This window comes from Mirounga angustirostris, unplaced genomic scaffold, assembly GCF_029215605.1.
Source record: "Mirounga angustirostris isolate CCGP_5_RB_7025 unplaced genomic scaffold, mMirAng1.0.hap1 SCAF_11, whole genome shotgun sequence".
NCBI lineage: Eukaryota > Metazoa > Chordata > Mammalia > Carnivora > Phocidae > Mirounga > Mirounga angustirostris.
In genome coordinates this window covers 84939809-84965812 of record NW_026991719.1, presented here as the reverse complement: position 1 = coordinate 84965812, position 26004 = coordinate 84939809, and the positions used below count along the sequence as shown (strand labels likewise).

The window sequence follows — 26004 nt, the reverse complement described above, 5'->3', positions numbered from 1 at the left end:
GGTACTTTATGTATTCAGTAAATACCTGTTGATGGTCTATGATTTGGGATTATAAGGACCTGCATTTGTTAATGGCTATTCTGTGCTAGGCAGAATTTATTATACATTATCTCCTTTTAATCCTCACAGTAATCCTAGAAGTAATATATTATTATTCCTACTTTACAGAGAAGCTAAGTGCCTCGTCTAGGTTCATATAGCTGGCAAGATGGGAACGAGAATTTAAACCCTGGTCTGTATGGCAAGTCCTGTGCCCATTCTGATAAACTACCCTTGACATATGAAGGTTAAAAGTGACATTTTTGGGGTGCCTGGGTGGCTCAGTTGTTAAGCATCTGCCTTCGGCTCAAGTCATGATCCCAGGGTCCTGGGATCGAGCCCCACATCAGACTCTGTTCGGCCGGGAGCCTGCTTCTCCCTCTCCCACTCCCCCTGCTTGTGTTCCCTCTCTAGCTGTCTCTCTCTCTCTCTGTCAAATAAATAAAATAAAATCTTTAAAAAAAAATTAAAATTAAAAATTAAAAATTAAAAAGTGACATTTTTAACAAAAAGTAAAAGAGAGTACCAATACACAATTGATAACTTAATTTGTATGAAAATGATTAACTGACTTCCTATAAATAAAGTCCCATTATTTTGTAGCCCCCACAGATTGTCTTTCCCAGAATTCCCTCTCTGAAAATACTACCACTACCACGACCCCAGGAAGCATTCTAAAGCAAGCATGATGTGGTCAGCATTTTTCCCTAGTCTATGTAATCATTCATATATACCCTTAAGGTTGGTATATAAAAATTTTAATTTAAAGTAAAAAGAGGTGGGGGGTGGCTTTCCCCCAGTATATCTAGTGACAAAAAGTAGATATATGGTTGCCTGGGACCAGGGGTAAAGGAGATTAACTAAAACTTTTCAGGGGTAATAAAGTTGATTTAAAAATAAATATATGTAAGAAAAATCTATTTAGAAGTTATTTAAATAAAACTTAAGTAAATAAAAAATAGGTGCTGTCTTAAGCAAAGTTGAGGAATTTAATGGGAGCATATGAAAAAAAGATTAGAAAATGATGTTTTAATTTACAGAATTAAATAGCGAACTACTCAGTTTATTTAAAGCAAAATTTAATTTACTCGTTTCATTTACACACCACTTTATAGGAGGCTATTGTATCTTGTAAAGGGATAGGAACACTGACTAGTCTGCCAGAGACTGAGAAATCTATCAGTGACATTAGGAATTCCCTCTTAATTCATAGGTATGGAATATACAACCAGTTTGCTTATTGTTCTAAGGAGAGGACAGAGATGAAGAAGGCGGAAAAAAGTCGTTCTTTTTTTCCTTTGAAAACTTAATGTCTAGAGGACAGGTCCGACAAATGAGTACATATCAAATCCAAAATAACCCAACTCCACAGTGACCTCTCTCTTCTTTGGCTTCCCCTTCCCACCCACTCTGCCCAAATTTCCCCAACTCTGCCTGGTCTCTAGAATATTCTCAACCTCTGGGCTTCCATAGCACCCTTTGCAGACTTCTATCAAGATATTTAGCCCATTCTTGCACTCACTGTTGGAACTTATAGGCTAGTTTAATGAAATGGTTATTTTTCAACAAATGAATTTATAAAGTTATATTTTCCATAACTCAACTAAGGTACTGTTTTTATTTCATAGGTTGTTTGAACTCTCTAGCTTGCAATGTGTTATTATGAACTGTTTTATTCTATCATTGTTTGTCTTACCCTGTCTCAAGTCTTTTCTGCTCTTGAGCTGATTCCATCTGCTAATATATACATGGGGACATTTTCCTCCTTTGCAGCTCACTAAGTAAATTAATGATAGTAATAGTAGTAGCACTGGTAGTACTATTACTAGTAGGACTGGTCATAAGAGTAGTAAATAATAATCATAATGACAATAGCAATAACAGAAATAGCTGTCATTTACTCTGTTATCTCAAATTCTCCCAACAACTCTTTAAGACAAAGATAAACAAACATATGCAGAAACAGAGGCTCAGAGAAGTTCAATGACTTGCCCAGGGTCACTCAGTGAGTTAGTGGTAAAGAAAGAATTTTAAACCAAATCTTTCTGACTTTAAATCCTATACTCTTTCCACTCTGTCACAATTACCTAGAACAAGGGAGGCTGCTGGAGTGATTTCCTCAGCTCTACTTCCTGGTATGCCCCTGCTAATAGGCCTTAATGTTCATGAAGAAGTTCATGAAGTGATATCATCTCTGAGGAAGGATGCATGTTTTGAGGATCAAAAAAAGCCTCTGAATTAGAAAACTGACTTATGAACCAACCAAAAGTATGGAGTCTGCCAAGGTTAGTTTGAAATTGTCTTCTTTTATCATAAATTCTGAGAGTTATTGAAGAACATAAGCTAATGGCTTCTGGAAAATGTCAAAAAACCCATATACTTCCACAGTTTTGCCTGAATGACTTTTATAAACCAGATCAGCAGAACTCTCTGAAGGCCTTACATTAATTTGACTTAAATATTTCAATTATAATGAAGACATCGATTAAATCTAGCATAAAAAAGCCTCTGAGGCAAGACTTGGGACTAAGCTAAAAAGGCTCTGTGGAGTGGTAGAAAGTGGTAGAAAGCAGCACTGTATTAGGAAAAACCCCAGCTTAGTTATTCCCAAACTGTCTTTGGGGCACATAAATTAACCTCTCCGGGTTCTGCTTCCTCATCTACAGAATAAGGTTATAAGATTGTATGCTCTCCAAAGTCCCTTTCAGTTCTTATCAACTCCTGAAGCTACTTCTTGTTTGCAAATGTTATTGGGTAAATCAGAAGTCTGTGTATCTAGAATTCCAAGTGAGTAGAAATGAATTGATTAGATTTTTTAAAAGGCTCTGAGAACTGGAGAATATTTGGTTACAGGACAAAATAAATACATGTTCTCTCTTGCAGAAGCTCCAAGAAAATGACATTGGCTATCTCTCCAGTATCTTTCTTCCTAGCTCTCCCCACCTCCTAGACTTACACAGGCCAGTCGGTTCAATGGGGCACACCTGCATGCCCCCAACAATCAATGCAGCAGCAACTAGGATAGTGCTTTGCAGAAAAGAGAGATTCAGAAAAATCCTACTTGAATTGAGTTAAAATGAGGGACTACAAGAAGGGAAGGTGTGAAAACCAGACAGCACAAGGTAAGGAAAGCCTTCTGGGCTCTAACAGGCATAGATGAAGGAGCAGAGCTTATGTACGTTTGTGAGGGATTTCAGTTGGGAAACAGACCCAACGTCCAAAAGCTGGACCTTATTTATCAGTTAGGAAAATGTCTAACTTTCCATGGTACATCTTCCTAAATATTCCAAGAATATGAGTTATTCTCCCTGACCTTCAAAGCCCTCCAATAATCAAGTCTACTTTGCCTATCTAACTCTACCTTCTTGTGTTCTCTAACAGTCCCCTGGCTTCACTTGGTCGCTAAACTTGAGAATGCATGAGTTATAAGTTTAGGAATCAGACAGATGGCCTTCAAATACCAATTAAGTCTCTTACTTGCTGTGTGACCTCGGACAAGTTACTTAACCTTGCTGAGTCTTGATTTCCTCACTAGTAAAATAGTTAACACCTATTCCACAGGGCTTTTAAGTTATCATTCAGTGAGATGATAAAATTATACTAAAAGTAGCTATCATTTACTATGAACCAACTATGTAACAGGTTCTGTGCTCCTTTCATTGTACAACACTTAGGGACTTGTCCTCCTGTTAGGAGTAGTCCTCAGACTAAGAATTTAGAACAAGGTATCCAGAGGGTATGAAGGCACCTGCTAGTCTAGGCAGACAGTCAGCTTCAGAATAACCAGAGAGCTTATACATTAGTTTTATCTCAACAAACCTGGGTGGGAGGAATAATGACCAGAAAGCAATGGTACAGAACGACAGGCTGTATGTATGCACCAGAAGTCCAATAAAAGGGCCCTTGCAACAATCCAACTTAGCAGGCTTTTATTCAAAATTGAGGAGATCTAGCAGTAAGTTTGCATATCCCAATCTTCTCTTCCTTTGGTTTTAAAAGATTTAGGAAATTGGAAGAACCTTGAAAAGAAATTTAGAGTCACTTTTCCCAAAGTGTTGGATTGGAATGGGGAAAAGACCAGCATACCTGCTGTGTGGCCTTGGGCAAGTCATGTAACCTCTTGAGTCTGAGTTTCTTTATCTATAAATTGGGGCCTGTTCTTTTTAGAGCTCTGGTAATGATTAGAAATAAATGTATTTAAAGTGATTAATATGGTGCCTGACATATATAATAAATAGTGACTATATTTAGTATGTTATTTTCCTCTAGCTCTGAGAGATTCAAATGTCAGCTAAACGCAGGATGTCATCTCCACATATCAGCAAAAATACAGGTACAAACATCATGCATAATATTTAACAATTTGACGAGGTTTGGGAAAATCATGACAAGTAGCTTTCTTACACTGTCATAGTCCTCTGGAGGAAATATGTAATATAAGGCCTAGAAGTTGCAGTTTGTATTGATCTCCTATAGTAATATCAGTTGCCCCACACAATTTAATACTTCATTGTAGCCTACCATACATACCATGCAGACAGCTCCAAAATTTATATTTCTATCCCAGACTTCTCCCTGAACGCCAGACTCATATATCCAACTGCCTACTCTACATCTCCTCTAGGATGTCTGATGGGTATCTCAAATAAAACATGGCCAAAACAGAACTCTTGAGTCTTGCCACAAAAATCTTGCCTCCTTTAGTCTTCTCCATTTTAGTAAATAGCACTACTGTCTACTCTATTACTAAAACCAAAAATCTAGGAATCATCATGAGAAAGTCCAATCATTTCTATCTCTACAATATCTCTTGAATCTGTCCACATTTTTCTATCTCTATTACTAACACTCTAGTTCAAGCCACCATCATCATTCTTGGAGATGCTACAATAGCCTCCTAACTTGTCTCTCTGCCTCCTTCCATTTATTTTCCATGGACTATCCAGAGGAAGATTTTTTTTTTATGTAAGTCAGAAGGAATGTGACATTTTCCTACTGAAAATTATTCAATGACATCCTCCTGCTCTTAGGATAAAGACCAAAACCTTCTAAGGCACTGTGTTATCTGGCTCTTGCCTACGTTCCAAATCTCATGTTGCCTCCCTCTCCCCACTACTCCCTATGGTCTAGCCACACTGCTCTCTTTCTGTTCCCTAAACTTGCAAGGATCTTTGGCATCTCAAAGCCAAAACATGCTATTTCCTCTGAGATTTTTTTTCCTACTTTTCGCCTAGATGGCTTTTTCTTAACCTTCAGGGTCCAGTCTCAATGTTATTTTGCTTCAAGTAGACTTTCCCCAATGATCTACTTTTCAGTCTATGTTATTTTCCTTTTTATCACTTATTGCCATTATTAATTATAGACTTATCCATGTCTTTATTTGTTTAATCTCTGTGTTTTCCCTACCCTTCTACTAACAAGCTCAATTAGAGCAGAACCATGTCTCTTAAAATAAAAGTTAACTTATTAACTCTTGTAACTCTTAAAATAGAGTTCACCTCTATTCGCCCAGCCCAATGAGTATTTGATGAATGTGAAGAGAATATCAAATACACTAATTGTGGATCCAGGGTTGATAATCACAGAATTAGATAAATACTTGTTCACTTGTCCTAAAATGTTCTTTTTACCTTTTACTTCATATGATAGACAGGAGGTAAACTAATTAGTATCATGAAGATAATTTTACTAGTAAAAATATGAGGATATAGGGGTGCCTGGGTAGGTCAGTCAGTTAAGTGTCAGACTCTTGATTTCAGCTCAGGTCATGATCTCAGGTTTATGAGATCGAGCCCCATGTTGGGTTCTGCGCTGGGTGTGGAGTCTGCTTAAGATTCTCTCTCTCCCTCTCCCTCTGTTCCTCCCCCCACCCCTCTAAAAAATGAGGATATAGATACTACCAGGTGTTTGATCTTAGGAGCAAGGGGGGTTAGGTGATTAAATTATGATTTTAAAAGGCTTTTATTAGAAAAATATGAAAACCCAATTTGTAACTTTCATACCAGAGTTTATAGTGAAGCTATGATGCCCTGACGATAAAAACTGAGCAAACAAGTCAGGGTATTGACCCAGTATCTTCTGAACATAATTATTACTGCCTTTTAAATCTCATTTTCCCAGAATACACTGGAGAGAGTTATCAGACACTGTAGGTGGGCTCTGATACAAAGGATTCAAAACACACAAAACATTTAAATTCACTCATTCAACAAATACATTAAATGACTACCATACGCCAGATACACAAGTGGGGTGTTTTTCCTAACCAGTCAGACAGAATCAAAGCAACATGTCCCAGAATGGAATCAATGTTCTCTGCCTGCAGACCCATGAATATGCAGCTCATTACTTAGGCTTCTGTATCTGGTGCTTCCCAGTTACTCCTCAGAATCCCCACTGGAGCATAGTGCCAAATCACAAAGAGATTTCTAGCTATATAAAGTACACCCAGTACCAAGAAATGATTTATAGACTTGAACTGATTAATTATTTTCCTATTTGACAGCCAAAGGAGGCAATTTAACTGCCTTTATAAACCACCAGTGATGAATCATAATGACATAAGGAATTGCTGGACAGGAAAAGGCCACTCTCCTTAACATGCTTGTCCTCGGGACTCATTTCCACCTCAGCTTTGTCTTAGCAGCCCTTGCTCTTGGCTCACACATCATTAAAATGCCTTGCTGGCCACAAAAGCTCATTTATAGAGACAACAATATTTGCTCTGGCCACCTTAATTGACAAATTATTCCACATGACTGCATCTCCTTGAATGAAAAAGTTTGGCCTGAAATACCTATGTATGTAGCCTTGTGCTTAAGTTTGTCATAGCCCCTGGTTAACTTCCTGATTTTTTTTTCAAAATTCATTCCCTGTAAATGAAGCTCCCTATTAAAAATAGCAATTTGTCTTAAACCATTTGTTAGACTGCTTTCTTGTGGTAAAATGGCTGTGAGGTCATCTTTGCAAGCTTTCCAGTTATAAAAATGATGAAAATGATGCTAATCATAATAATTAATATCATTTATTGAATACCTACTATTTCCCAGACACCATTCCCTAAGTGATTTTCATATATTTTCTTCACTCAACACAGTAACACCTCCCCATTTTGCATGGGGAAAAAACTAAAGTTCAGAATAAATTTTTTCTCAAAGTCACACAGCTACTGTCATACTAAGGATCTGAATCACGTTTTTCCAATTCTGAAGCAAGGTCCAAGGGAGCAAATCAAGTTTTCAGTCTTCTCTAAGAATCAAATTCTTTGTTGAGCTAAAATTTCTTAGAAACGGCTTCCTCCAGATATTTTTCTCAACAAAAGATCTTATCCATCTCCACATAAGAAAATTTGTTATAGTCAAACCAGATTACAGTACTATGAACAATATATAGTTCTATAAGGATTTACTAGTGGAAGGGGCTCAGGCTTTGAGAAAACAACCACCACTGAACCTTCACTCCAGTGCTGTTATTTAGTTACAGTAGAACACTGAGAAAAATGACTTAACTTCTCTGAATTTCAACTTCAACACTGGTAAAATGGGGCTAAAATGACAATACCTCTCAGGATTTTGAGATGTTTAAATGAGATCATATATGTGAAAACTTAGTGCTTGGCTCCTAGCACCATAATTGTATGTTGTATCTAAATGTTAAGGTAAACATTTGTATGGGAAACAATGGAATGTGGAGGACATTAATCTAATTGGTGAGACAAAACCTACACCAAGTACTTCAAGATAATTAATTATAAATTAGTGTCAGACAGTGTAGTGAAAACTTTTGCAAAATTGCCAAGGGAATTTAGGAGAAAGAAACAGGTGACTGTAAATGAGATGAATCTGCAAAAGCTTCATGGAAGAAGTACCAAAGTACAAATGTGTCTTGGCAAAGGGGAGTGAAAGAGCATGAAGCAGGCAAGCAAGCTGGAAGGAAAGGAACTAGTGGCATTTGTTGAGCATTGTTGTGTGCAGAAGCCATGTAGGTAGTTTTTATCTGGTTGCTTTAAGAGCAAGGTTTTGGTACAAATGTGGGTTTGAACCCTAACTCCTAGCCACACTGCTAACTGTTAACATGTCTTAGAAATCCTTAATTTCACACTTACTATCTGTGTGATCATAGACAAGTAACTTATCCCCTCTGAGCCTCCCTTTCCTCCCTTATAAAATAAATATCTCCAAACTTCCCAGGTTGTTGTGAACTTTGACTGATTGTACAGTACAATACCTGACCCAATAAATGGTTGTCCTCTGAGCATCTGCTCCATTCTATTGGATCTGGTTCATGGCTAATCTCCACTAAGCTCCTAGTTTTCATCCTCTAGAAGGGTGGCTTGATAGAATATTCTTAGCTTGCTCAAACTACTGCTTTCAGGTTGGAGGAGAGCAAGGTAGATGAGACTTTCACAAGTGAACATAATGGACCTAGGAAAATCTGTGCCCGTGAATCTTAGAGGTCTATACACCTAGGAGTCACACTGCAATTCCTTCCCAAGAAAACCCTCTCCTACCCCTAACTCAAGTCAGAGGAGTCAGCCAAGGAGTCAATGATCACCTCAGGTGATGGAAGAGAGCCACTAGAGCGGAACTGACCTGGATTGGGCACGTTTGCCATATCCTGCTGCCATGTGCTCTAACTTGCTCACCCTCAGCCCTCCAAGCTGGTCTCCTGCACAGCTACTTATGAAACAAACCCACAGGAATGAATGTTATCACAGTCCAGAGAAACTTTGCAGAGAAACAAGACCAGCTTTCTGCTAATGGGACAGTTAATAGTATTTGTTCATCTCCCTATAAGGCATAGAAACATGCAAACATTTTCCTAGGACAGAGACTGGAAATCTCTTTGACCTTGTCTGTCACCAACAGGGTTAATAGATAGCTCTATGTCATAGGTTGAGGCAGGGGGAGAGAAAAAGGGGGAAAAAAGGAAAGACAAAACAACAGTGGCAGAAAAGGAAGGGAAAAAGGCCCTCCTTCCCACTAATTTTCAGCAGACTTTTTTTTTTTTCTCCTAGTCACCCAAAGTCATGAGTACAGTTGACCTTGTTTCTAGAGGGAGCAAGCAGCCACCTGCAGGGTATGAATTGTGACACTCTGGGAAAGGCCCCCCACAGCCACTGCAAAGCTGCCAGAAATTCCCACCATTAGTCATGCCTATGAGTTACAGAATTGAAATATCTATTAAATTGCAAATATGTTAGCTGTAAAGGGAAACATTTTGGGCCATTATCAGTCAGGAATTCTTTATTTCTTTGAGGTACTAGATTAGCCCTGGCAGAAAACAAGGATCTGAGGAGATGGGCTACAGAAAAGACAGGACATTAGGACATTTAAAAGAGTCAGAGTAGAGACAAAGATGTCATTCACAGTGGGCTGGGTAGGCAGGAAAGGCCAGGGTCACCCAGAAAGGGAGAGGGAGGCCTAGGAGGAAAGGCAAAGGAGCTGTTACCAGCCAGTTTCGGTCATGAGATTTTTGCACCTGCGACTGTGCAAAAGAACAGTCAATTATGAAATGCACAGTCAGTCATGTGAAAGTTTCCTTAATGTGGCCAAGAACTATTGACTGCTGAGGGCTTTCCTCATTAAGTCACACAAAAGGTATAAACGAGATACACTGTCACATGATAATCAGGACACAGACATTCAGATCATGTTAACTGGATGCTCAGAACATGAAGGAGAGAGAACATATGCTAATGATTTGTTCCCCTCAGTGTTTCACATCACACTGCTTCGGGGCAGTTTCAAGGTGGGTGCTTTATCCCCAGGGCTTTTCATTTATCTGTAACACTTGAGACCAGCTTGCTTCATCATCTAAATTGCTCTTCTCTGTAAGGTGATCAATTTGCCAATACCCCTCCTGTAGTATTACATCCATAAATTGCGCCCTTCACTCTCTGCTTGGATCGACCAGTCTGCTGGATGGTGTGATTAGGATGGCTTCTGAGTGTTGTTCTCAGTTTGTCTATTAACTGCTCTCCAGACCACTTATGTTTTGTTTTGTTTTTTTTTTCCACTCACTACTGGAGCCAAGTCTGAGCCAGTCACACAGTCTTTCACTCGTTTAAAAGTGCTACTGAACCAAACTCTTTAAGGTAAAGGCCATAAAAAGGCTGCCCCCAAACTGAATTTGGCATATAGAGCATGTTTTATTTAGTCCACACAGTGATGAACAAACCAGAGATTTCCACATAAAAATCCAGACTTCTACAATCTCTTCAAAAATTAGAGGGCCTAGCAGTATTGGATCCTTAATTTCACATGACAGGTACATGACTCACCTGGCTTCTAGAAGCATTTGACTATGGATTAGGGCATCGCCATTTTGCTAGTTTGGATTCAGCCATCAGCAGTAAATGCTTTTCCTTTTATAGAAGGAATAGAATCACAGCTATTTCTTCTTTAAGCCAAAACCATGGGTTGGCAAATGAACATTTTATATAACAGGTTATTTCGGGGATCCTTAGACCTGAGCTCTGAAGTCACCAATTTTGGAGTCCTTCTGGGTATGCATCTCCTCTTTTTCTGGCCCAGAACCCAGGATTAAGGAACTAAGGACAGAATAACAATGGGATATGATAGAAGAAGCATTTTATTAGGAATCAGAAGATGGGGGTTCTAGTTGGGGCCATGCCATTCACCAGCTGCCACCCCAGGGCAAATGGTTTAAACTCTCTGAGCCATAGGGTTTACTCTGTGGAGGGGGATAGGTTATGTTATGTGATCATACAAGTTTAGGAAATGTCCTAAACTATATTTCATCCTCCTTTTAGAAACTGTAATACATATTAGAATATGATATGCACTAAGATGCCCTGAAATGCCTTGCAAAAAAGAAAGCTGTTTAACTTTGACCTAGCAGATAAACACATTGCCACAGAACCTTTCTCCGCCCCCCTCCTCTCCTTTCCTTTCTCTCTTCCAGAAATAACTGTTAACATCTCTTAGAAATGGAGCTCCATAAGTCAATCAGAGAAAGACATGTATCATATGACCTCACTGATATGAGGAATTCTTAATCTCAGGAAACAAACTGAGGGTTGCTGGAGTGGGGGGTGGGGTGGGAGGGATGGGGTGGCTGGGTGATAGACACTGGGGAGGGTATGTGCTATGGTGAGTGCTGTGAATTGTGCAAGACTGTTGAATCTCAGATCTGTACCTCTGAAGCAAATAATGCAATATATGTTAGGAAAAAAAAGAAGATAGGAGGGAAAGAATGAAGGGGGGGAAATCGGAGGGGGAGACGAACCATGAAAGACGATGGACTCAACTGAGAGTTCTAGAGGGGAGGGGGGTGGGAGGATGGGTTAGCCTGGTGATGGGTATTAAAGAGGGCACGTTCTGCATGGAGCACTCGGTATTATGCACAAACAATGAATCATGGAACACTACATCAAAAACTAATGATGTAACGTATGGTGATTAACAAAACAATAATTTTTTTTTTTTAAAAAGAAATGGAGCTCCATAGAACAAAGTTTACAAACTCTGTTTGAAACACTATTTGTTCTAATGAAAAAAAAAATTAAAAATTTCACAGGTTCCAAAGGGAACAGAATTCTATCTCTACCTGTCTGCTTTCAGAAGCACATTAAGAAACCTAAATCCTATGTTCCTTGTTGCACAGAGTAGGCACCAATTTATGTGTTGACTGCTCTTTACCAACTGAATCAACATTGTTTAACTAGACTGTTCTCCATCACTTCACTTCCACTAGCTTGAAATCATTATGATAACTGCAATGAACTTCACTGGAATCCATTTTTTTTCTCAATATGGATTTTCATATTAATAGGGCCATTTGGCACCAAAATATGAAGCTTGGTAAATTCCATTTTCTGTACATTCTTGCTTTTCTTGGCACTATACTCTTTCTTGTTTCTCTCCTGGCACCATCCTAAGCTCAGATTTATTTCTGTGTCCCATTCCTACTGATCTAATCTAAGGTGCTCACTGAGAGCTATAAGGACTAGGCTCCAAAAATGTCAAGTGTATCCTTTTTAGTGGTATCCAAATTCCAATAGGAAATTCTGAATAGTTAGTGTCCATAAAGGACATTATAGTGGAATAATGAACATTATGATCAATATTTTGACATATTTTTTCAATGTATGTAATATATATTTGGTGAATGAAATTATATGGCTTGTGCTTGGTGGTGGTTAAAAAGTTGTATTTGAGAGTCAGAAAGACCTACATTCATATCCATGCTCTGCCAATTACAAAATATGTGACCTAAGGCACACCACTTCCCCTAAGTTTTCTTCCTCAATAAAATGGGGACAATAATAGTATCCACCCTCACATGGTTGTTCTGAGGATTAAACGAGAAAATGAATGAAAAACACTAAGCATGTCTGCCACACAGTGAGCTCTCAATAGCTACTAGCTCTCTGGGTGCCCCTATTATGATTATTATGTAGTTGTTGGCTTACAAATCACACCTGTTATATTATCATTACTCAGTCAGAATCTCCATTCTGTTTCTTCCCCCAACTCACCACCATATCTCCACATTCCACTATTTCTCCCAAGCCCACTTTCACCCCAATGTCTCTGCATTAACAGTAGAGGCATAAAGAAACAAAGATAAAGAAACAAAGAGCCAGGTCCAAGAAAAGCCTGATTTCAAGCCTGATGTGAAATCGCTTCCTCTGTGCGTAAATAGCAACCATTCTCTACACCAGAGGAAGGTTATTCTGGTAAGCTATGCAGTCTCAACGACACCTACAACAATGCACTACAGTTAGTTATAACTTGGCAAAGTGAAATTAAAAGCATTTACTGAAGCCATGCATTTGAACATCTTCACCAAAAATTTGATCCCAATTTCCACTCTTTAATTTTACCAAGCTTTGTGTGTCCAGATTGTGTTGCAAATATTGCTTAAATGGTAACCTAGCAGCAAATCCTTGAAATATATCCATAGAATAAACCTCTCTTTCTAGCCATGGCATTTAGATACAAATGGATTAAGAGATTATCCTAACATGTGAAGAGTCCCAAATCTGGAACTCTAGAGCTGTTTACAATAACCAGGAGGACGGGTATTATTTGCATAGTCACCAAAGAACACATTAGTGTTTTTTCTAAATAGCCAAGTGCATTTCTAAAAAGCTGAATAAAATCATGCATTTGTGAATAATTTGCCAGGTGAATGGTGAATTATCTTCCAAATACAGTTAATTAGTGCTGGCTTCCTGCTTGTGTTCATTTTGGGAAGCTCCTATAATTTATGTCTGTCTTTGACTTTCTCAAGGCAGACACTATCCTCTAATCCCAGGAGACCCTATTACATTATCTTTCCTACCCTCTCCCACTCCTCTTCTTCTTCCATTATCACCTGTTCTACATTCTCACTATAATATAATCAACGCTCCCTTCTCTTCTTACCACTTCAACTAGCCCTCTGCACAAAATTCAATGTGAGAATAAAGGGAAAATATCTCTAAAATAACAAACAGCCACCTAAAATGTGCTGTGGGAAATAAAATTGTTAGCTGTTGGTATCTTTGACAAATGACCTAAACACACTAATGTACATGTCTATTTGTTGCTATACCCTTCCCTATTCATCTGCACCCTCGGAAGAAATAAAAAGAAATGCCTACAACATCACACAAGTCTGCAATAACTTATATATTAAAAGTGTTCCAGAAAAGCTGCATTTAAATCAAATCCTATTTTAATGCAGCAGGAAAGCTGGCTATTTAAAGAAATCCTATGACAAATTCTTTTATATGGAAAAAATAATTTCATAAACCTTCTAATTCATCAGTTTTGAATATCTGGATCTTTTTATAACTGATCTATTTAAAACAAGTAGCACCTATACACCTAAAAAACACTTGCTTTACTGAAGAAATATTTCTCAGATTTATAAATTTAAAAAGAACAGTGAGAAAATAACCTCTTAAAATTTTGATAAACTTTTAAAATTTGCATACTTACAATATATAATTTTAAAGAACCTCTCTCTACATAATTTTGTAATTAACCAATCTTATTATTTTATATTGAAATTCCTATTCCATGCCTGCCTATTGCTAAACTGAAAACAAGTATGAGTGGGTTTCTATTTTTTCTTAAGATTTTATTTATTTATTTGACAGAGAGAGACACAGCGAGAGAGGGAACACAAGCAGGGGGAGTGGGAGAGGGAGAAGCAGGCTTCCCGCAGAGCAGGGAACCCGATGCGGGGCTCGATTCCAGGACCCAGGGATCATGACCTGAGCCGAAGGCAGACGCTTAACGACTGAGCCACCCAGGCGCCCGAGTGGGTTACTTTTTAAATAAACCCAGCCTGATATTTTGAATTATGAGAGGACAAACTGTTTAATTGTTTTGTAATACTGAACATGCAAATCAAAATATAACTTAGAAAAAAGTGCAAATTAGGGGCACCTGGGTGGCTCAGTTGGTTAAGAGTCTGCCTTCAGTTCAGGTCATGATCCCAGAGTCCTGGGATGGAGCCACACGTTGGGCTCCCTGCTCAGTGGGGAGCCTGCCTCTCCCTCTCTCCCTCTGTCCCTCCCCCTGCTCATGCTTTCCCTCCATCTCTCTCTTTCTCTTTCTCTCTCAAATAAATAAGTAAAACCTTTAAATAGTACAAATAAAAATAAATCTTCACAAAGAAACCTCTTGAACTTCTATACCAAGAGACCATTTTGTTTCTACATCAAGCATTTAACAGTTGAAGTTATTTTAATAAATACATAAACTTGATATCTTCATATATGAACGATGACCACTGACCCAAGGATAATTTTGAATTATTTTTTCTCCAGCAGGTGATACATACTTAGTACATTTTTACTCAGATGGTAAATGAAAAATTACTGCCTCAGTGGCTGAGGCTGCTTTATCCCCACATTCCCTTGACAGATTTCCTTCGGTGACCAAGGATTTATATTTTCATGACAGCTCTTAGGAAGTTAGGTAAAACAATTTTGGGCCTATGAAGATGAGTTTGGTGTGTGTGTATGTGAACTAACATGCCCACAAGAAAGTCAAACCTGTGACTGACTTCTTTAGCATTTTTCTCTCAGCTACTATTTCTCAAAGCATAATCCCTGGAAGGCATACAACAGAGTTACCTGGACAAAATGGCAAGTTCCCATTCTTACTGATGTACTGAATCAGAATCCGGAGGAGAGAGATGGAACCTGTATTTAACGAGCCTCATCTTTATCCTACCTGGGTTCTTCCACATGATTCTGATGTGCATTAAAGTTTGAAAACCTCTGGGAGGTAGAGTTGAGGTAAAAAATGCGTAGTTCAACTACACTAAAAGTTTAGGGAAAGTGAGTTAACACCTTATAAAACACCCAAAGGAAACCTCAGCCGCAGCAACTTCTTCCTAGAAACATCGCCAAAGGCAAGGGAAGCAAGGGCAAAAATGAACTATTGGGACTTCATCAAGATAAAAAGTTTTTGCACAGCAAAGGATACAGTCAACAAAACCAAAAGACAACCAACAGAATGGGAGAAGGTATTTGCAGATGACGTATCAGATAAAGGGCTAGTATCCAAAATCTATAAAGGACTTATCAAACCCAACACTCAAAGAACAACTAATCCAATGAAGAAATGGGCAGAAGACATGAACAGACATTTCTGCAAAGAAGACATCCAAATGGCCAACAGACACATGAAAAAGTGCTTAATATCACTCGGCATTAGGGAAATCAAAATCAAAATCTCAATGAGATACCACCTCATACCAGTCAGAATGGCTAAAATTAACAAGTCAGGAAACAACAGATGTTGGTGAGGACATGGAGAAAGGGGAACCCTCCTACACTGTTGGTGGGAATGCAAGTTGGTGCAGCGACTCTGGAAAACAGTATGGAGGTTCCTCAAGAAGTTGAAAATAGAGCTACACTACGACCCAGCAATTGCACTACTGGGTATTTACCACAAAGATACAAATGTAATGATCCGAAGGGGTACGTGCACCCCAATGTTTATAGCAGCAATGTCCACAATAGCCAAACTATGGAAAGAGCCAAGATGTCCTTCAACAGATGAATGGATAAAGAAGAGGTGGTATATATATACAATGGAATATTATGCAGCCATAAAAAAAAGAAATCTTGCCATTTGCAATGACATGGATGGAACTAGAGGGTATTAGGCTAAGCAAAATAAGTCAATCAGGGAAAGACAAGTATCATATGATCTCACTGATATGAGGAATTCTTAATCTCAGGAAACAAACGGAGGGTTGCTGGAGTGGTGGGGGGTTGGAGGGATGGGGAGGCTGGGTGATAGACATTGGGGAGGGTATGTACTATGGTGAGTGCTAATGAAGGGGGGAAAATTGGAGGGGGAGACAAACCATGAGAGACTATGGACTCTGAGAAACAAACTGAGGGTTTTAGAGGTGAAGGGGTTGGGGAGATGGGTTAGCCCAGTGATGGGTATTAAGGAGGGCACGTATTGCATGGAGCACAGGGTGTTATACACAAACAATGAATCATGGAACACTACATAAAAAAATAAATTAATTAATTTTAAAAAAATACCAAAAAGAAGTAGCTCTAGCTCTGTTTTTCCAGAATCTAAAAATAAACTAAAAAAGTAAATGTACTGTCACCATAACCCATTAGGTGGGAGCATAAAAGAGGTTTGGTATTAACTCTATTCTGGTCCAACTTAAAACCCAAGCCAAATACTATAATGCTACAAATTCTAGCAAATAATTCCTAATGGAGGTGTTCTGCAAACAACTGTTAAGGATTGTGTGATTGTGGTCAAAGTGATGATACTGCAAGGATTTGTGCATGGTCAGGTCACTTTTTTTTTTTTTTTTTTTAAGATTTTTATTTATTTATTTGACAGAGAGAGAGATAGCGAGAGCAGGAACACAAGCAGGGGGAGTGGGAGAGGGAGAAGCAGGCTTCCCGCTGAGCAGGGAGCCCGATGCGGGACTCGATCCCAGGACCCTGGGATCATGACCCGAGCTGAAGGCAGACGCTTAACGACTGAGCCACCCAGGCGCCCCTGGTCAGGTCACTTATTAATGGTGTATAACTGCCTGATTGACTCTTCTCCTTGAATGAGACAGGAAGTCTAGTTGAGGAAATCAGAAATAAACCAAAAGCAGATCTTTCCTATTTGGGTTTGGCCCAATAGGGTAGTTATTGTGAAAGCTCATAGAGGAAAGGACGTGCAATACTAATTAAAAGAATAATTCAAACCTCCACAGAAGTTACTCTACAAATTCAGACTAAATAGAACTGTCATGTATTAGGACAGAAAATGAACTAAAGTATATGTATATTAGTTTCTAATAAAATATTTTTTTAGAAATATGTATTTATTTGAGAGAGTGAGAGAGAGAGAGAGAGATGGACAGAAGAGTGTACAGCAGGGAGGGGCAGAGGAAGGGGGAGAGAGAAACTTAAGCAGACTCTGTGCTCAGCACAGAGCCTGATGCGAGGCTCCATCTTACAACCCTGAGATCATGACCTGAGCTGAAACCAAGAGTTGGATTCTTAACCGACTGTGCCAGCCAGGTACCCCTCTAATAAAATATTTTTTATTCCTCTTCAGAATTTTGAAAAAGACAAACTGCTGGCTTTTAGGGATCAAAAACTTAATTAAATACGTGTTACACCAATCAACTTACTCAGCAAGTGTCATTATTAATAGACTGATTTTAACACTACCCCAAAAAGGTCAGCTAAACATATGCAAAAATAACATAGAAGGAAATTTGTATTCCTAGTTAGTGTGAATATGTTATAATTAACCAACTAGTTGATGTCAACATTACATAGTTAAACAGGTAATGCCCAAAAGCATCAGTCATAAGTTAATTAATGCAATTATAATTACAATTGTCTGGATAATGTCGAATTTTACTATGGCTCAGATTTTATCCACAATACAAATGTGTGTGTGAACACTTAAACACACACACACACACACACACACACACACACCCCACATACATCTAAAACATATATAAGAAGGAAAAAATTAGGCAAGGTTTGCTCAGGAACAATAACAAGTAGACTTTTGTCATGAAGTTTCTTAGGGTCCATCACACCCATCATCAGGGATAACTTTTATGGTATTAGGTTCTGTCATATGTCTCTGAAAACTACTTTCTAACATTCTCCACCAGATAAGAATATCCTGAGTTCCTCTCTTTCATTTGCTATGAGTAGAATTACTAGTTTATATTTTACTTGTACTTCAGATTTAAAGTACACACATACACACTATTTGTTTGGATTTGTTCCATTTAAGAATCACTAGAAGCACACAATAACATCAGTCATTTATGTGCAATTTTTTATAAATGATATTCTGGATGCAGTCCAAGAGGATGTCATTCCAAAAGCCCACTAGAATCTCATTCTAAGGCAGGCATTACCTACAAGGAGATTCTACATATGGGTTAAGTCAACATTCTAAAGTGGTTCCAGTATATCTTTTCTGAGATGCTTAGTAAGAGCCAATGATATCTTGAAGAGTTAAGAACCCTTCATAAAGGCAGAAAACAGATATGCAGCAATTGGGCCCATGTGCCCTAAATCAATTGTCCATATTCCACATATAGTTTATCAGTACAACTTATTAATAGTGAGCTTTCCAACCATCTGATTTGCAGCCAATTCTAAAGTCACTGCAAGTTCACTCTTTGTTTTGGAAACTCTTTCTTCCCATAACATGTTATACTTAAAATTTCATTTGCCATAATTTGGTAGAACCAATTCTTACCTGTAACTTTCAATTCAGTTGTTCGTCTTACAAGTTTTCCTTCATATTTAAGTTCACAAGTGTAATTTCCTCCATCTTCTTCTTGAACTTCTTGGATTAGAAGAGCATTTCCTTTCTGTATTATTATACTTCTCCACATTTTGGGCTTGCATTCCTACAGAGAAAATATTTTCAAGTAAGCAAAAAATTAAAATTCTCATCAAGTCAGTACTGGCAAGTTAGTACTTTCACTTTTTTGTGCTCTTCTCTTTAGTTTTCAAAATATATAACTAGAGTTAAGTCAATGACCAGAAAAAAATCACAAATGCATCTTAATGTACCTAATTTAAATATCACAACTATCAGCCCAAGAGCTACCTTAAAAGCCTGATCCCAAGCGCAGAAAGTCTTTAGAAATATTCTGCAAAAATGGAAAAGCATACAAACTCCCCAAAATGCAAAAGGGATACAGCAAAACCTTAAAAGTTGCTAAATATCATTATAAAGCCCTGTTGTTGTTGTTGTTGTTTTCTATTTGACAGGGATATTTCCTAAGAGTCCTAAGAGAACAGTGTTCATTTAACAACAAAGTATACTACAAGGGAGTCTTAGGCATTATTAAAAACTCATTTTCATTGGCCTCACAATCATTTATTCATTGCCTTAACTGACAGATTCAGCTTGGCTTTTACATTGGCAATGTAGTCTAAAATAATTTTATTAATTACTTCTTATAGTTAAAAATGAATGCTAATATTCCAGAGTCTCCCTCCCCATAGGCAAGAGATCCATTTGGGTGGGCAGGGGTGAGAGCAAGGGGTCAAGAAAATTAGGCTTAAGCAGTTCTCTAAAAACACAGCTAGGTAAAATAAGCACACATTTTGTTCTAGTAATGAAATGGAGAAATTATTCACTCATTTTCTGAGATAAGTGATATATGACCAGAGAATACGATTTGGGTTTGGAAGACAATTTTTCTACACTCCTGATGGGAATGTGAGGGAGTCTTGCTACTAAGATTGTACTTCTCTAGAAAGGAATGTTTAACCCTTTTCCAGAGAGTGACAAGGACATAGCAATAACCAAGTATGTAAGAATATTCAGCCAGGTGGCTTTGCCTTTTGGGAATTTTCTCAGACTACTTTTTAGATATGGTTCCAGTTTGTCTACCACTCATCTCAAATGTTCAACCAAAGTGGTGGCTAAAAGCTGTACAAACATCAAGAGGAGGTATAGGAGACAGCTGTGAGGGGGTGCTGAATAATCAAGGCAAAAATATTTTATCATCTAAATTCTGAATCTGTCAGTTAAGGCAATGAATAAATGATTGTGAGGCCAATGATGTAAATAATTGTTGAGAACTTTTCTCTTTTCCCACAATGGTATATACAACATCGCTTCTACCCCTCCTCCTCTTCACCCCCACTCCTGCCCTCCACACATACATCCTAAACATTCACCTAAAGGTAGAATCAGTGTTGACTCTCAATCCCCAGCTCTGCATACTTGTGTACATGTATGCACACGTGTGTGTGTGTGTGTAAAATGATTTGAAAGAACAAGTACCCATTTAGTAGTTTCTTACTGTAACAGATTTTTTTCTTTTATGATAGCAGTTTTGACAACAAAACACAAAAACTGGCACTTAAGTTCACAGGTATAATATTTAAGAGATATGCTTGCTTTATGTCCAATACAACTACCCACACACATTGTCAGAGAGTAAATAAAAGTAATACAATCTAGGGCATCTAGATATAAGGCTGTTTCACTCCCTAGGGTCTTTCCAAAGAACAGTTAAGGGTCTGTCTAAAATTATATTACATACCATGTCTGGCAAGGTTTATCACCTATATGAGATTTGCTTCTGAGTTAAACCTTGGGATATAAGGTTTCTGGGAAAATGAAGAAGAAAGTCTGAACAAAAAGAAAAAAAAAAATAGTCCAGCTGCCACTATCGTCATACAATAATAATCCACAATTATTTTCGCATTGCTTCGAACTCCGATAGCCTCAGATTTCTAAAGAATCATTCTGAAGGTTATTAAACAAAAATATGGTCCCTCTGGGCATTTTGAGAGGAAAGGAAAATGAAAACTGAGCTGCTTCACTTTCACATAGCAGTAGTGGGGGTGGGAAAATGAGCCCACACACTCATTGTATTTAAAGACAAATGACTTTGTTTTCTAATGTCATTTTTGGGGAAAGTCTATCTGCAATTAGCTCTAACCATTTTCATTTTTCCCTGCACACTGCTTTGATTTCTTTTTCCCCAGGAAGTAAAATCTAAAGAGTATATAGGAGTTAGAAAATAACCACTGATGAAGAACAGCCTGGAATCTTTACACATTCTTTGGGCTAGATTGAGATAGTCCCAAGTGCTTTCCAAGTTACCATCTAGCCTTATAAAAGATTATTTGTACCTAATAGAGTTTTGTGGGGTTTTTTAAACTGTGGCATAGGAAAATGTTATTGTCAGGTCATCTCCACCCTTATGGAGACAATGTAGTATAGATGAAAGGGTAAACTGCAGTCACAGCAAGACAGCTATAGGTCAAAATCTGGGGTTCACCCAAGTTCTGTGATCTTGGGCAAATTTGTTTAAGTTCTTTAGGTATCAGTTTCTTACTCTGCATATGAGGATAACATATACTACCATGTGAGCAGCCAGAGCCCAGAGGCTTGCAGTTTATTCATTACACTCTTGTTGGGCAGCACTATATATGGTGGTCACCCAGCACAGAGAATGTTTTCCATCCCTAAACTTTCACAATCTTGGATTATGTCTCCTCCAAACCCCTAGCTCTCTTTGGTGAAAACTGGTGCTAATGTACTAATCAGATGAAACCAAATCTTCCCTAATTGGTTAATCATCCCCAGGAACATAATACTTTAACCCATCGAAAATGTAGAACTCTTAAGAGGCCACTCCAACACTAATCCTAGCAGGTGGGTAAAGAAACTATATTTTTTTCAGAAGAGGATTAAAGATGACCATCCTGCCCCAACCAGCCCATCCTTTACAAAATTACCTCATCGGCTATCCCTTCACATATCTGTGTACCTATATCGAACCTCAGAAGACTTCCAGCCTTTTTACTCCACTATTTGCAGCATTTCTCCCTTAAACTGCTGGCTGCTAGGCCTACTACTGTCACTGCTTCTCTTATGTCCCCAATCTTCCTATGACCTCTTTCCTAGTGAACAGGCATCATTGCCATACTTCATTGCTCCATATCCATTTAATTTAATTTTGACGGCTTGTTAGGCAAAGAAATTTGAAACATGTAAATCAAGTCTCAAGATGGTTGTTTATCTGAGGCAAGGAAAAGCCATCAAAGCCTCAAATATGAGCAGGCCCTAATATTGGTACTTTAGGACCATTAAAATAAACTTCATCAACTTGAAGGTTTTGCTGAGGGACGGTCTTGCTGGAGGTACCTAAGTTCAACAAACAGCTCCAGTTCATAGTCTAGCTGATCCCTCATAGAGCAGTTTGTTGTACAACCTCCTTGTTCAATCAAAATAATATCAATCCTTAAAGCCCAGCTTCCTTCCCTCCCTGCCAGCCTTCCTGAGTGGCAGGTGTCACTTGCTAGTATTTACTAGGTTGGGAGCCCAGGATGTTCAATAGAAACATCTGTTGACCAAGTTTCTTGAAGTAACCTGTTGCTAGCCACGTTGGATGTTGGAATTTCCACCCTGAAATATTCACCACTATATTCACAGTACATTTCTGAGATATCATCATTATACAAACAGGTATTTTTGAATCAGTTTGATTTGTTGGTCATGGTTATTTCAGTGTTTTTCAGAGCATAGGACTCATTTCTCATGGCAAGAACACCAGGAAGATTTATTTAAATATTTATTCTGATTCTGAAGTTCAGACACAAAGTAGTTGTACAACCATAAGCCAATCATGTAATCTCTGGTCCTCAAGGTACTTTTGCTCAAATACCTAATACTCATGCACTCAGACCCAATTTCTCTCCTTTCCTCTGGAGACTGGACTATTTCATAGAGCATGTAGGCATTGGCCTAACAATCTGTAGGGGACCTGAACTTCCTTTAATTTAAAGATGGAAGACATAGGAGCACAATTGTAAATTAAGTATCAGGTTGGCCCTTTTCATCCTTACCTCTATTCCAAATTCACAGGATAACAAACTTCAGAAAGTCTTTTCCCTCTCTAGCTCTATTTCTCTAACTTTCTCTCTTCACAGTCCTAATGTCAAAGATGGTACCCCACAGTGGTTGAAGTATAAGTTCCAGACTCAAATACTTGGGTTGGAATCCCGAGTGGTATGTTCCTAAGCATGCCCCTTAATTGATCTAAGCCTCAGTTTTTTCACCTATTAAAAAAAGTGGTGATAATAATATTTACCAATATGGGCGATTATAAGGATTAAATGAGGTAATGTATATAAGTGTTCTGTAATATAGAACATCACATGCTAAAAACAATAAATATTAACTACTATTCTATTATTATTATCATTCTCATTACTCTGCTTTCAGATTACATACACATCTATTATGACATGTTAATGACTGTCAGGAATTAATGTGATTCACATTTCTACAGGGGTCTGGAGACAATCCAAAACACAATCCAAAGTTATAACTCATTTTTTTTTAAGATTTCATTTATTTATTTATTTTAGAGAGTACACGCACATGTATTGAGAGCAGGGGGAGGGACAGAGGGACAGGAAGGGAGAGGGAGAAAATCTCAAGCAGACTCTGTGCTGAGCACAGAGCCTAGCACAGGGCCTGATCCCATGACCCCAAGATCATGACCTAAGCCAAAACCAAGAGCCAGACGCTTAACCAACTGAGCCACCCAGGTACCCCCCAAAGTTATAATTCTAATGCAAGGGTTGACTTCCAGTTTCTGATTCAACATGCAAAGGTGAAAACTACTACCCCAGAAACTAGAGAGCCACATGAGTACAGAGAATCACAACTTACTGGGAGCTGAAGCAGACATAGGAGCCAGCAACTAGTAGGAACACTTAAAGGATAATTTACTAATTTCTGAAGACTATGAACTAGCTTCACATATAAAAACCCCTGGGGGCCCAGTCATGTAGAGAGCACACTTTTATAATGTTTACCTCCAGGAGCCCCACCAGGTTTTCAGCATGGAAACTGGAGAAAAATCCCCTTATGCTTCTGGCAAAGGAAGGAAAAAGTAACCATTTTGAAATATACCCAAAGAGCCCTATTCTTCTTAACAACAGCCTGCCCTCAAAGGATATGGGAAAAGGGAAATATCCAATTGTAGCCCCTCTAGCTTTTGAAGTGGAAGAAGAAAAACAGCCAGCACCAGCTCCCTCTATCCTCCCTGTCTCATCTAATGGAGGTGGGAGAGAAGCTGAGAAGCACTTGTGATGGTCAGAGCCCAGGAACAAGGCTCACTAAAAACTGAAATCTCATCATAAGATTACAGATTGCTTTCCCTTACCCTACACCTTAACAACACATCAATAGGACTCCTGGATAACAATAGGATATTACAGCTAAAATAACTGCACAATTCAGACCTCATTTTAGGAAATCTCTAGGGAAACCCAAAGATAACAGGAGAGTGAAAAACTAGGACACCAGAGGGAATTTTAGCCTCTAATACCTACGGCCATAGCAAGCAGTAACACAACCTAACTCTTAGCCAGATAAATGTAAAAACCTCAAATTAAAGGCCTATTACTTCAGTTCCTTTTACCTAGTACATTGCGTCTGGCTTTCAATAAAAATTTACATGGTGTATTAAGAGATAAACAAAACAAAACAAAAGCCACCATTTGAAGAGAGAGAACAAGCATCACAACCAGACTCAGTTATGGCAGAAAATTTGGAATTATCAGTCAGGGAATTTAAAATAAGTATAATTAATATGTTAATGGATCTAATGGTAATGGTGGACAATATGTAAGAAGAGAAGAGAGATGGAAACTCCTTAAAAAAAATAAAAGAGGAACTACTACAAACAAAAACACTGTAACAGAAATAAAGAAGGCCTTTGATAGGCACTTCAGTAAACTGGGCATGGCCAAGGAAAAAAATCAGTGAGTTTGAAGGTATGTCAATAAAAACTTCCCAAACTGACAAGCAAATAGAAAAAGAATTTAGAAAAAGAATATCTAAGAACTGTGGAAGAAATACAAGAAGTATAACATAAGTGTAATAAGAATACCAAAAAGAGAAGAAAAGGAGAAAGGATTGGAAGAAATATCTGAAGTAATTCTAATGCTGGATCATCCAAGATTACAGCAGATCTGGCATGAACAAAAAGGTCTGGGGTACATGTAGGCTACTATTAGCATCTGGGCTGAATTTTAAACAATATATAAAAGCTGGCAGGTAAGACATCAACAGAGAGAACAACATGTGAAGTACTCAGATGTGAAATAACATGAAGTAAACAAAAAAACTCTGAATAGTTTTATTGTTGAGAATAGCAATGAGTAGGCTGAGACCAAATCTAAAAAGCCTACACATTGTCAGGGTTCAAATCCCAGCTCTGCCACTGTATAACCTAATTCACTATATAACTGTAATACTGTTCTATAAATTAAATTAGGCAATAAATGAACATGCTTTGACACAGTGTCAGGCTCTGTAAACACTCAAGAAAAAGGAACTATTAACTAAATGGTTCTATGGAATCATTGGAGTGCTTTAAATAGTGGCATCCCACAATCAGATGTGCATTTCTGAAAGATCATTCTAGTAGATGTATAAAAAATAGTCAGACTGTAGAAAGAGACATTGCTTAAGAGGCTTTAATTTCATCTTCTTTTTTTTTTTAAACACATAATGTATTATTTGTTTCAGAGGTACAGGTCTGTGATTCAACAGTCTTACACAATTCACAGCGCTCACCATAACACATACCCTCCCCAATGTCTATCACCCAGCCACCCCATCCCTCCCACCCCCCACCACTCCAGCAACCCTCAGTTTGTTTCCTGAGATTAAGAATTCTTCATATCAGTGAGATCATATGATACATGTCGAAAGAAGGAAGGGGGGAAAATCGGAGGGGGAGACGAACCGTGAGAGACTATGGACTCTGAGAAACAAACTGAGGGTTCTAGAGGGGAGGGGGGTGGGGGGATGGGTTAGCCTGGTGATGGGTATTAAAGAGGGCACGTTCTGCATGGAGCACTGGGTGTTACACGCAAACAATGAATCATGGAACACTACATCAAAAACTAATGATGTAGTGATGTATGGTGATTAACAT

General features: G+C 38.3%; 1 protein-coding gene across 1 annotated transcript in view; it reads right to left on the bottom strand.

The window, feature by feature from the left end:
* IL1RAPL2 (interleukin 1 receptor accessory protein like 2) overlaps window positions 1-26004 on the bottom strand; it is a 639368-nt gene that overhangs the window by 544920 nt on the left and 68444 nt on the right. The window contains exon 4 of the mRNA XM_064573611.1: window positions 18774-18927. Within this exon, the coding sequence (XP_064429681.1) occupies window positions 18774-18927 (154 nt within the window). The remainder of the gene's footprint in view (window positions 1-18773; window positions 18928-26004) is intronic.